This window comes from Zosterops lateralis (genome assembly GCF_965231275.1).
Source record: "Zosterops lateralis genome assembly, chromosome: 4".
Taxonomy (NCBI): Eukaryota; Metazoa; Chordata; class Aves; order Passeriformes; family Zosteropidae; genus Zosterops; species Zosterops lateralis.
Window position 1 is genome coordinate 2013186 of NC_139765.1, and position 13921 is coordinate 2027106.

At 41.9% G+C, this 13921-nt stretch overlaps 1 protein-coding gene across 11 annotated transcripts in view; it reads right to left on the reverse strand.

The window, feature by feature from the left end:
- The window catches only part of MICAL3 (microtubule associated monooxygenase, calponin and LIM domain containing 3), a 101210-nt gene that overhangs the window by 4893 nt on the left and 82396 nt on the right, over window positions 1-13921 (reverse strand). For 9 of the 11 annotated variants that reach the window (XM_083858644.1, XM_083858652.1, XM_083858651.1 and 6 more), the window contains 3 exons: window positions 11985-12035; window positions 993-1092; window positions 72-145 (listed from right to left, as the gene is read on the reverse strand). In XM_083858644.1, coding sequence (XP_083714770.1) covers window positions 72-145; window positions 993-1092; window positions 11985-12035 — 225 coding nt within the window. The remainder of the gene's footprint in view (window positions 1-71; window positions 146-992; window positions 1093-11984; window positions 12036-13921) is intronic. The other 2 variants (XM_083858653.1, XM_083858647.1) reach the window with 1 other exon arrangement.

A 13921-nucleotide genomic window follows, 5' to 3' on the forward strand; every position in this document is an offset into this window, starting at 1 on the left:
AAACGATCAGCATACACATAAGGCTAGAAATACACACCTACAATCCCTGAAATATTCCCTTTTGCTCTCACCTTCTACTGCCATCCTCTCACGGAGCTCCTGCTGCAGTCGACTCTGCCTGTCTTCCAGTTCCAGCTCCCGAGCACTGAAAGGAAAAGAGCAGAAATCCAAGTTCCAGGTGTATTAAAATACTGCATACATAGCTTCATGCTCATGCTCAGTTTCTTCTCCCTCTCTAGATATCTGCTGTGCATTTCACCAATCTTGTTTGGAACAACTCTTAAATAACTTAAGATACATAACTGTATTTTTAAAAGATTTAATTGTGCTTTTAGCATTTTAGGTTCTTTGTCTTCAGCTGTGAAGTGCAATGCCAAAAGTGGAGCAAACTAATATAGAGCAGAGTCAAAGAGCAAATAAATCTGCAATGCTTCTATCTATACCCTGCTACTTCCCACTCTAAAACCAAAGTTACTTATTAATAAATTACTTATTACTTAAGGAAACGTCAGGCATTGCAAACACCACCTTGGGACTTCTCTGCCACTAAGGCCATCAGCTTCCACATTGCTGAGGTGAGCTGACACACTCCAAAATGAATTTCAGTGAATTTGCACAACAGGAACAGAAAAAAGCCCCAATTTCATTAACAAGAAAACAGCTTTACCATCTGAGCCCACATGGGAGGCACTGGGGTCCCAGTACAGGCAGAAAAGAGAGCCACATGGCAAAGGTGACTGCATTAAATGCTTTTGGCTATGCTTAGAAGACAATTTTACCAAAACCAGAAGGAGTCTCACATTATGTAAAATAATTGGAACTTTCATCCCTTACCACTATTATTCCTCCTTCTACCACTCCTTTAAAATGTACTTGGACTCCTATCTCAGCCTAAGAGGCTGCTGACCTGATGGCCTTACAGGGAAGGCAATACTGACAGATCTCCCACTACTATTTGTGACAAAATCCCCGTTTTTTCCACATTCACTCACAAGATCATCAGCTCAGACTCGTAGCGAACCAAGGCATTCTTCTCCTGCACCAGCTTGAACCACTCCTGCATCAGCTTGGGGTCATCCTTCTTACCCATGCCTGCCAAGAAAGAAACCTGGTGAATTTTCAGGCAATGCCCTGCAATCCTCAACAAGCCCAAACTGCAAAAACAACAATGGGGCAAAATGTGCAAAGAAAGCCGAGCAAGATGCTGCCAGAGCACTCCCAAGCCGGGTCCATTCAGTTTGCCTACAGCACTCAGCTGAGTGGAAGTCACCTCCAAAAGGATTCTCTTCTCTTTGGAGCCTACTTTTATTTTTTTGGTTCTGATAATCTTCTGATTACTTGTTTCTTCCTCACTCTTACTGCAGAAAGCCCCCATTTCTATGAGTATTTAACTTTTCCTTTCATTAGAAGAATTTTATAGATGCTCATGCCAGCTACTTAAACATATGCTCATCAGACAAGGGTTCAATTGCCACTCTGTGTGTTTTACCTTTATTTTCTTCAATTGCATGTCCTTTTACTAGCCAAAAGTAACATCTTTTTTCAACAGTTAAGTAAATCTTCTCTGACTGCTCCTCCTAGCCACACAGATCTATTCATCTTGAAGATCCCCCTGCACAGTGAACACAGAAACTAATTCTACTGTACTGCATACCAGTGCTAGAAAGAAAAGGAACCCCCAGACACATTTGCTAAGATAGGAAAGGAGAATAAAGAAACTTTGGGCCTTGACCACCTAGTACAAAACACTTAGCTGGTCCTTTTATTTTAGAATGAACTTCTAAACTTATTCAAAGCCTTGTGTCTGTCAGGAGTCATGTGGAATAAATGCAGAATGCTGTTCCCAAAGCCTTCTGTTGGTATTTAGCAAACGCAAGACCTTACCAAGGAGGGTCCTCCTGGCAAGCTCTTGGTTTGGGCCACTTATTCCACACTGAACCACCTGAATCTGAATGCTGTGATTTACATCAGACCCCATCAAGGCCAGTGGCAAGGTTCCTGCTGTGTGGAAGTAGAAGCAGGAGCAAGGCCTCCAGTCAAGCTCAACAGCACTTTTGGATTGCTGCATCCCATCAGCTCACACTGCACATAACCTGGGCATCCCAAGGTAACTAACAGCCCTGTCTCTGCTTGTTATTATGGATATGTGCTCTCTACATCAAGAACAGAAGCTCTCAAATAGTCCATCTAATGCTAAAATAATCAAGCAGCAAGCTTCCTATTCAAACTCCATGACACAGACACATCACAAATACCACATTAATGACTCTTAATTTACACCCTGCCTCCTCCTCAGCGTGCCAGAGAAGTGCTGCTCTGCAGTTACACAAGGGAGAGCCTACAACTCCTAGTAAGCTGCAGCTTGGGGCTGCCTTTCCCCTGCCTTTGGAAACGTGTCATACCATCCCCTGGGGGAAAACCAGACTCTGTTGCACCACCCTAAGAGCCCTCAGCTCCGTGGACTTGATACCAGTGTGTTGCTCAGTTCCAAGCATTCCTTTCTGAGCATCTCTGCACAAAGTGCCCAATGTGGCGACAGGAGAGGGAGACTGTACATGCAGATGTCCAGTGCTGTGGCGCCATGAGAACACTGGGAAGTCTCCCCTTCCTTTCCGATGCCAGGATGTAAATAGGAAACAAATGCCTCCAAGAAAAAGCCAAAAAAACCACAACGCTACTGACCTATGAAGTCACGTAAGTATTTTTTGAACAGCCAATGAGTAGAGGAATAATGGGAGGATTGGAAAGGGAGCACTGACAACTGATGTGAGGGAGGACCATGGAAAGCAGGTAAGTGGTTAGCAAAATTACACCATGAACACACATAAACAACCCCTTCCCCATGCCTTGGCAATGGAAACTCTACAGCACACTCCATTTGGGATAGTTAAAGAATGCACTCAGCAAGACAGATGAGGGAGAGCTAGTCTAACTTCAGGTCTGTTGGTTTTTAAAGTTCAAGGATGTTTTTCAAATCAGTCCTTATAAAGACACAGTATTCCTTTCATCCCTATATGCTAATCAAAAGGCCGTATTTAAGGAAACAGATTATCATCCCTTACCCCACCTTCCAAACATCTTTCAGGAGGAATAGAGAAATTGAAGCCACCAAATGAAAATAGAAACTTTGGCATGTGACACTTGTGGTCCCACGGCTGCTGCCCATTGTCCCTCCCAGTCACTGCACCTCCTCTTGCACAGCTGGGACTCCAAAAGGGAATACTGTACCTTTAAACAGCTTGCCACAGGCTCAGAGAAGCTGGTTACCAGGTAAGCTACACACAAGTTTTGGGGGACACAGCAAGAAAAGGGCTTGGGGAGGGGGCCTTGTGGTCACTCACTAGCTGACTATAGTGCTGCTATGAGAACCCAGCTGTGGGCAGGGAGGACACAAGGGGGGTGAGGTTACGTTACCTTCATGGGCACAGCAAGGGCAGAAGGAGAGAGGTCTACGACGTGGTGTCCCGCCATTGGGCTCAACTTCAATAGGACCAAACGAGGAAGAGGAAGAGGCAGGAGAGGAAGAGGAAGTTGGAAGTGGAACGGAAGAGGAGGAAAGGGGTGAAATAAAAGACAAGCAAAAGGACAAAAAGCGTAAGAGTGAGGAAGGAAGGAAACACGAGAAGAAAAGAAAAGAAAAAAATACAAGAAATGGAGAAGCAGAAACAAGGGATACAGTCTACAGATGAATAATGTCCCTAGTAAGCACAGATAACAGGTAAGAGGTAGACTGAGGTACTGGTGAACTCTTACTGAGCTGTACAAATACCAGGCAGGAGGTTCCTGTTCCTGCACTTTTCCTAATGCACAGTTCTGAGGTGCAAGGTCTTTCACCGAAAGGTTTGTGACCCAGATGTCAGGACGAGTAGAGACATACATTTCACTTCTGCTGATAAATGTCAGATTTCAAGCAGGGTTACAGTAAGTCTCACCTGCATGCATAAGACACCAGCTGTAAGCAGCCACCCTACCTTGAGCTCTATCAGGAGCATGCTCTTATCACCGTGGCAGCATCCACTGATGGTAAAAGTGTCCTTTGTAATGGAATAAAATGTCTTCAGACAGGGAACATCACAGGGACAATCTGATTACCATGGAACCAGCCTGCCAGGATCTGCTGTGTCAAGTAGGGTGAGTACACATGTACCCCACTGGATTGTTGTGCATGGATAAAGTGATTCACATCAGAGTCTGCAGGGGCAGTGACCAACTGAGGACTTTGCAGAGTTAAACCAGCAAATTTAAAGCTCTCTCTTGGTGTTCTCATCCCACAAAGCATTTTAAAGCTTACAAGTCCTGTTAGCATCAGTAACTTACTGAATCTTTATCATCTTTTTCCATCAGCCAGTGAACAACGACCATTTCTCATCTCTCAAAAGGTTCAGCTGTTTTAACACCAAGAATTTGCTTTTCAGCTGTACTTAGCATTCCAGAGAGAAACAGGAGGCAATAACCAATATCACTAATAGTGACAGGAGAACGTGGACCAGGGAGATGATGAACCCTGAAATGTCAGAGCTACCAGGACAGAACATTCACTGGGCTCAGGGCACAGCTGCATTTATAAAGAGGAGGCATTTCTGTGTTGGGAAAAGGCAAAAACTCCACAACAATTGCATGGTAAGAGTAACACTCATTTTGGAGAAGTCAGCAGAGTTTGATGTTTGTGGTTCAGAGAAAGCTCTACAAAATCAGAGTCCCAGTGAACTGGGAAGGCTTTAGAAGGGACCATCACAGAACTAGACCAGCACATGGAGGACACACTGGAGCAGGAGGGAGAGCACATCAGCCTCAAAGCCTGTCACTGAGCAGCACAGCTTTCTCAGAAGAAGAAATCTCTGCACTGGAAGCAGGAAGGGGCAACATCAGGAGAGGTGTCACAGCTGGCCATAGGACAGTTACAAATAAAGCAACAATAGCTGAGAAAGTACCAGAACATTAATTACAGCTGTTCTGAATTTTCCAACTTCTTCATTTAAAATAGAAAAATACTAAGGCTTTTTTTCCTACAACTGTCATTTTACAGATCAGGTTACAAAAGCAAGAACAAACAAGAAAAACCCCAAACCACAAAGGTGCAGTGAAGAATAGGCTTCCACACAAAGCAGAGTATTTAGTGCATGATACTTGTTAAATATTTTTAAATAAAACAGAACAGATGACTGGGGATATAAGGATCAAAGTCATCCTAGGACATTTTCCCATCCTATCTTATTCAAAATTGATTCTTTAAGCTAAAAGCTTAAATACTCTAACTTGGTGTAAACCACTATTTTGAGGGTGGTGAGGGAGATGGAGATTTAACTGTATGGAAAAATCCACTTCTTTCAGGGTTTGAGATTTCATTCAGAACTGGGGGATTTGATACATCACAAGCCATGCACATAGACACTTGGTGAGGAACTTCCAGATTTCCATATCTGAGCTGAAAATAAATAGCTAGTATGTGAAAATGTCATTCATCTCATTGTGAAATGGCCACAAACTACGAGCTTTTGTCATCAGTAATCAAGTGGTCTGACACTAGGAGAGGATCCCATCTTTGGTCTCCATTAAAAAGCCCCAGGGATCACACAGCACCTGGCTAATAATGGAGCTCACTCCCCACAACTCTATTTTCCTCCCTTGCTCTTAGTTATCTTCTCACTCTTGTCTAAAAAACATTTGTCCTTGAATCACGTTACAAAGTCCACCTTATCTACACTACTCCTGCTACTAGAAAAGTCAACATGTTTTTTCAGTAAGATAATAAACATAACCTTTGCAATTAAGATCTTTTCCAGCTACTCTTGTAAATTACAGTTAATTACACAGGTGAATACAGGTTATGATCACTGCAATTACTTTGGAAACAATTTCTGCCCAAAGTAGAATAATTAGCAAGGCTTTAGGAAGTCTTCCTTATATATTGGAGGTCCTTAACAGGAAGAACAAAGTGTAATCTGAGAACTTACTTCCCATGGTTCTCTAAAGCTTATTTCATGGCTTACTGCTCCAAAAACCATTACTAATCCTACAGTAAATATTACTGTTGTTGGGATTATTGTTATTATTATGTTGTTGTTGTTTAAAGAAGAGAAATCACCACCTCCTAGTCTCATTAAATTATAAATAGGATTATCACTGCAAGACAAGTTTTCTGCATGTGGAGCCAGGGCCAGATAGGGAAAAAAACCCATTTGTTGTGCAAATTAGAAAAACCTCAACAAAGCTAACCTCCCTTTCTGTTTAAGTCTTCTTCACCACCAAAAATAAACTGACACAGGTCTTCACCCACAGCACAGAAAGAGCTGCTGGCAGCAGCAACACCTGCTGAAACAGTTTGGGAGGAGCTGAAAGGCAACAGAAGAAACATTTCTGTGACTATTCCCTTCTTAGGTTTCCTACTGTGCTGCCAGCAAGAGCCTAAGGCGTGGCTATAGCCCCTGGACAGAAAATAACCATTATTTTTTTCACCAGAGGGATAAAGTTGCCAGCAGACTGTGCTAGTCACGAGTTGCTCCCTTTTCAGTGGCACAAGCCAACTCTTCTTCCGTGTAAAGCTTTGGCAAGCCAGAGCATGGTTTGGAGGCAGGAGCTGCAGCTAATAAAGGAAAGGAGTGCGCCCCATTTCCTGAATATTCACAAGAGGCAGACACATCCCATCAATCAAGTGACTGGAATTACCTTGCTTCTGGGTAAAAAAAGCCACAAGAATGCCCTTGTTTGTCACTGTACTCTTGAGAGATTGCAGACTTTGTGGTGGAAACCAAGAGCTGGGTCAAGAATAAATACTGTAGCTTCAAAGTCTCTTCAAAACAAGGACCAGAAATTGTATAGACACTATAAAATATACCTTCATTTTCACTGTACATTGTTCTTTGTTACAGAAGCTACATTGCACTGTTGCATTTTTTTCTAATCTTTATTTAGCTGTTGATTAAAGAGCAATTTTTCAGGCTGGTTTTGTCCTTTTCCTCTCTAGCTCCATAACACTTCTTTTCACAATCAGAAGCACAGTGGTCAAAATGATCAATCAGGATGAAGGAAGCACAGCACAAAGTTTGGGGTGGCAGACCCCATCCTCCCCAAACTACAGCTTACCATGATCCCCTTCACTATTTGCTCCATTTCTTTAAAATGAGAGCTGTGATGATTTACAAGAAGTGGTGAGTCATTGCAAGTTAAATTTACTTGAACAGCCAGTGGATCACATCCTTCACAAACTCTGCATATCCCAGAGACATTGATTTCTATATTGTTGATTAATTGTGGTGGTTTGGGAAACAGCAACACTGACAGGAAAATCCAGCCCTGAGGCCAATCTCAGTTCTGTGGCACTTGCCCTCACAAGCTAAAAGCTTTGGAAATTTATTCTACTAACAAATCCCTTATTTATCAGGAAAACTAAAAGCTCTGATTTTAAATCAGTGCTTAAAATATGGACAAGTCCAAAAGAGATCAGTAAGTCAAAAGGCACTGATCACAGTAAATGTCTTTTTTTCCACCCTTAAAAAAATCAGTTTATGGTCAGAAAGCCAAGAGTGAAAAATAAAGCATTCTAACTTTACTGTTTTGTGAAGTTGTTCAACAGCAGCATTGTTAAAAACCAAGGATACAGAAAGCAACTCTTGGAGAACATCCACAGAAGTGCACAGGATTTTCACAAATGTCCCACAAGCACATCACAGTTTATTAAATCTGGGTCAAACTCAACATCCTCTACAGTACAATCACTAGAAGAAACCTGGGGAAAACTCACAGAGCACTGGATTTTCATGCAAACTGAACCACTTTTATTTATCCAGCAGAAGGGGATGGGGGAAAGGCAGGGAAGGGGAGGAAAAAAATGGGGAAAGCAATGCTTGGAGGAGAACACACACACAAAGGACTCCAGATAAATCTTCTGCTTCTACTTGAGACACTTCAGAATAAATGCACTCAGAATGAATACAGTCCTGCACTGACCCTGCCTCCCAAGACTGTTGTTTTTGTGTGCAGAAAGAAGCAGGTAAATGGCAATTGCCTAACAAGTACTGGTACTTAACAAGCTCTGCTTATCAAGTGCTCTTTCCTGCTCAAAATTTACAGCAAAGAAAACAAGTTACCAATTCACTTCAGTGTCAAAAACAGCTGCAGACTTCGAAAACAATGTTTATCTTACAACTCCACTCCCCTTTCAGAAGAGCTGTGTTTGCCAATCACAAGAAATAGTACTGACCCCACTTGAATATATCAGACTCCAGCCTGGCAGAGTTAGACCTGCAGGACTTTAAAGGATATAATAAGCTCAAATGTTTTAAAAAAGTTAAAAAAAAAAAAAAAAAAAAAAAAAAAAAGGTGAAGCTGTTGTAGAGTGTGCTTTAAACAGAGTACAAAGATTTTAAAAAAACAAAACAATTGCACTTCCCTGCCCTCTTTACCTGATGTTCTGAAGTTCTTGTCAAGAAGGGAGGAGCTGTGTCTAAATTCAACACTATCAAATGTACCAGCTCTTTTCCTTACATCCTCCTTGCCTCTCTTGGCATGCTCCAGCCAAGAAAAAAGCAAGATGGGAGTGTGTGGCTGTTTGTTTAATGATTCCCTGCTGGGTGCAAGGAAAAGGAAGCTGCTCACATGAGCACAGAGGAAACCATGGAGGTACTTTCCAGAGGCACACAAGGAGGGTTAGCAGGAACTGAGGCTGGGACTAAGGAGGTAAGGTGACTAATGGAGAGCAAAGGAGAGGGGAAAAAGGGTAAGGAATGAAAGGAGAAGGCAGATTTGACAAGAAGGCAGGACCTAAAATTTACAGACAAATAATGATGGGCAGAAGAGGGAGCAGAGCCCAAAAATTTTGGAAGAAGTCCAAAGGCTGGGATTTAAACTGTGGATACTGTGTCAGTGGGAAGATGAGTCCAGGAGTAACTAGTGGAGAGAAACAGGAGGTCTGAAGGGTAGAATGCTAGGATTTCATTGTCAAGAAGGCAGGATTAAAATTAAATGCCTGAGAATGAAAATGGAAGTGGGGTAAGGAGTTCTGGATGAAATAAGAGAGGATCAGGACAAAGACTGACTCAAAAGAGGGAACAAAAGGACAAAGAGTATATATCCACTAGATCAATGCATTCTTCCACTGTTTGGCTCAGAATCCATATTTTCAAGTCTCCCTATTCCACAGCTGCCAACAAACACCTATAAAATCCACTGATTGTGTCCCATTTCCTCTCCATAAAGATCCACCCAGGAGATGACAACCTAATTATTCCATAAGGACACGAGACAGCTCTCTGTGGTGGACCTGAAGGTTCTAAATCTGTTGATACATCATTATCATATAAACTCTTCATTCCAGCTGACTCTGCAACCTTTGTGATGCTCTGTTAACCACACCACGCACACAACACACACAGAGGAATAATCATTCAGGACTGCAATGTGACCATCTGCAGCGTGAAATGAAACATCTGCGTTACAGCAACGGTACAAAACATTTCAGAACAGGAAGAGAGGATTATGACATCTGAGCAGAGCAACGGAGCCAGTTAAGACAGCAATCTGTAATCCTACACACTTGAAGTTGATCAGGATGTCAGAAGTTCCCATTCCCCTTTGCAGAAGTTGTTGTGCAATCTGTAACAACTAAATATTACCAGTTCGCAGATAACTTTCCAAAGCGTTTTGCTATTTTTGTTAATATTCTATGACAGTCATACCCATGGCCTCAGAGACATGGGTTGCTGATAGAATAATTAACTTTGCAGCATCCGAGCTGCCTGCAGTGCTCAGCTGGACCTCCAGGGATTTTAATGGCACTCCACCCAGATGCAGCATCCTGCACAGACATGTTAATCTTGAAGCTGAGCTCTTTATCTGCCACTTGAGCTGACAAGTAGCACCAGAAAAAATGTATCCCTTCTGGTAAAAGTGTTCTGGCAGCCCCAAAAGCAAATATAAAGCAAATTACAGAGGCAACAAAATAATACTAAAAAGCCACATACTCCAGGCTATACTGGCTCACTGCATTTAAAGGGATACTGCCCAATATAGTTTCTTTAAAATTTGTTTTGAAAACAGTGCTTTTGAGATGAGCAGAAATTTGACAGAGTTTTAAGATGCATCAATTGTTTTTGAAATAACCATGAATATTGCCTCTGACTCTTGGAAGCCCAAGTGACTGAGTCACCATATAAATAAAAGCAGCCTGCTCAAAAATGACCATTCTGAGCTCAGAGAAAATGGAAAAGCAAACACGCAACGAGATAAACAGTAAATTCCATTTCCAATTAGGATTCTCTGCAGCACAGCAAATTCTTTTCAGTGACAGTGTCCCTTTAAGTGAAGATGGTTTTGCTTTTTCTTAAAGGCACTATTAGTGATTTTGATAGGATCGCTGTCTCTAAAGAGGCATTAGGAGCAGAGGCAGGAGGAGGGAGAGGTGTAGTGGAGAGAGCATTAAACAGGGATAAGGGTCTGTTAAGGGTAATTCAGCATCAACCCTTTTACAGCTCCTACTCTATATGCAGATATGAGTATGGGCCAGCCCTGGTGGATAAAACCAGGCAGAGGGTTTCCAAGTCTCTCTGCAGGAGATAGCCCAGGAAAGAATGCCAGAGAGACTGAACAGTGAATGAAGCAGAGGACTACCACATCAAAATTACCACAAGGGCAACAAATCAGATCTACTAAGGAGGAAAGTCTTCCATTCTGAAACTTGCACTTGGGTGGATATGCTGAACTCAGGTGGATGTTCTTCAATAAGAGTCTATTGTGCCACGAGTAATTCACAACAGATAGGGAAAGGTAGATACCATGTGGGACAGCCTCCCTGGAGCAGGAGGAAAAATGGCTGTTAAAAACCTGGGCAAGATGATATTTGAAGGACCAAATACAGAACACAATGAAATCAGGGAAGATGACACAATCCAGGGATGTGTCTTGGATCAGGCCTAGAGAGTGTGGATCTTTCCCCCTGCAGAGCTGGTCTGCAAATGCAGTCCCTCAAAAAAAACACAGATCAAGCAACTTCCCACTCTGAAAGAGAAACTAAATAAGACCCTCAGATAACAAGGCAACAGAGCAGAGTTTGCTTTCTCTTGGATCTGCTGACAGACAGATGTGTTCACTTCATAAGAATAGATTTGGGGGGGTTAAACTAGCAAAAGAAAATTTAATTTTCAAGATAGGCAAACACTAATCAAATGTCGTTTGCAACCCAAAAATTAATCATCTACTAAGGGACTGGGGAAGTAAGATTAATTAAACAAGGGCAGAACCATGGTATAGAGTGGTGACCAGATTCTTAAGTGAAAATGAGAACTAAACACTGTAATGTGTGCTTAGCACTAAATGGGATATTAAAGCAATAGCATGGCAAGAAGCTCAACAGCTGTGTAATGATGCAAACTTGATTCCAGCAAAAATGACTGGAACTCTTAACAGCAGATTATTTTCTAACCTTACAGTAAGACCAAACCAGGAAAGAAGACATATCTGCCATCTGCAAGTGTTTCCAAAGTCCCTTGAGGGGGCATTTTTGTTTTGTTAGATCAGCAACACACTCTGGCTTCTTTAGAAGAAAAAAACAAGCTTCGGAAGGGCAAGATGGAGACAACAGCATGACTAATCCTTGACAGGGCTGTTTGCTCTTGCAGTCCCCCTTAAAATACTTTCCTAAAGGAAGTTTCAGTCATAGAGGTGGACTTTTTAAAGAAGCAAAGAAACAAACAAACAAACAAAAACCACCAGAACAACCTTCTACTGCTAGTGGAGAAGGTGGCTGGAGTGAAAACAAATTTAGAAAAAAAACAGCACTGTGAAAAACAGAAGAGGGAGCCTCAGACATGGTTTGTGGCACATGCCAGGATCTCCTGCTCCTGAGCTGGAAAAGGGGTTCTGCTATCATCAGTCATGTGCAAGGGCTGTTTGTCCTTGTTTGTGAGCCAAGGATGGGAGAAGTAGGTGAAGGGAGGGTGGGGAGGAGTGTCAGCAGGGTTAGTGTCAGCAGGAGGTTCAGCCATACATACCACCCAGATGCAAGTCGATGAGGTCACTGTAATAAGACTCTCCCCAATAGTCTACAACAAGGAATTGGTGAAGACAGAGTTATTGAGTCAGATACCCACCCTAGCCCCATACAATCAAAGCAATATATGAGAAAGACATAGAAACAAAACAAAAAAAAAGGCCAAACAAGAGACAGGCAGCTCTACACGTGGGCACACACATATATATATATATATACACTAACACTGCACTTGTCTTTCTCTGTATATATACATATATGTACACACACACACACAAATATATCACAAACATATATGTTGGGAAGATGAAGAGAAAATTTCCAGCAGGCAGGCAAGGACTTCCAAAGGGAAAAACCAAGAGGTTTACACAGAGACACTTCACCTATTTGTGTTTGCAGCAGTACCTGTCGCTGATGTCTCTCCTGTTCTTGCTGAGAAAAGCAGAATTAATCCTGTTGCTTTGGAGCTGAGCAATATGTCAGAAGGAAACTGTGATTTCTTAGGACAGCTGCAGGAAAGGTGGAAGGGTTGATTTTTTTGGAGGTGGGTGAGTGAGTGGAGGATGGTGCATGGCACACAGGTGGGAGGCACCGAGTGCCAACACGAATGGCAAACACTCAGGGGTGGGAAGATGGGATTGTATGTTCCTGCTGTGCCAGGGAAGAGCTGCACAGCAGCTTTCAGGACACAGATGTGCATTTCCACAGCTGCCAGAGACAGGTGCAGCACGAGTCTAGCACTGTGGAACATTTTGTTGGGAGGAGACAGATGGATGTACTGAGAGCAATATTTCTCACTGCATACGATTCATTTGATGTAAAGAATGTGGCTCTTAAACTTTTCAGTATTGAGCTGACAGTAGATGTTTTCCAAGCTCCTAAAAAATTACTATCAAGGTTTTATGCTAGAGGGAATAAAAGAAAAATTCTGGAAATTTCTGATTTGACATATTTTTAAGTTAGTGATTGAAAAAAAAGAGAAAAAAATCACAGAGGAAATCCAAGTCATTAACATGTCCAAACAGGCGAATGCACTATCACACAAAGTACTGTTAAATTAATAATATTGTATTACCCTAATTAACTCATTCAAGGTGCCTCTGGGGACACCAGAGAAAACTGAGAAAATTCTTCATTGAGATGCTGCTTTACCACTGTAGGGAAATGCCATGATGCAATAGGAAGGGGGCAGGGAGGGAAGGAAAACAAGGGATGACAGCAGCTCAGAGCACTGTTTGTGTATGACAAACTTACCCTGAAACAGCTTACACTGCCATTTGAAATAGAGCTTACCCTCCTGATCATTCATTCCTGCTCTGAAAGCAACTATCAAAGGCTGAGATTCTCAAAGATAAGCACAGAGAACACATTAAGGCAATTAAGTCATCATAGGTTGTGAAATTTTCTGAATCAGAAACTAAATGTTAGACTGAGCATTCAGCTTTTGAAAGAATTAAAGACCAACTGTGCCATGCCTGTGCCTGAGCTAATTTTTTTTAAAAAAAGACAAGGAGGTACAATTATTTTGTCAGAATTAAAGTTGATGTTGACCTCCAAAATGTTTCTGAGTTTGACTAGTTGAAAAGGAAGTATCACCCTGAAAATATTCCACCTTGACAAATAGCAGATAATGTGTGAAATTCCTGGAAAGAATATTGAGCTGCCTGTATCTATTGCTGGATCTAAAGCTGTAACCTCTCAGGAAAACAGCAGGTCATCACCAGGAAGAATTTATTGATAATCTTCTCAGTATAAATCACTTGCCAATAACATATTAAGGATGATGCAAAATGGATAGAAAGTAGAAACCAAATTATTCTCAGTAAATAAATTTCTATCTATAGAACTGGTTTTTGTTCTTACCAGTGGAACTGAAAGATACTTTTTTCTAAAACTGGAAAGTGGTCCACATGGGAGAGATTTAAGGAATTAAAAGTT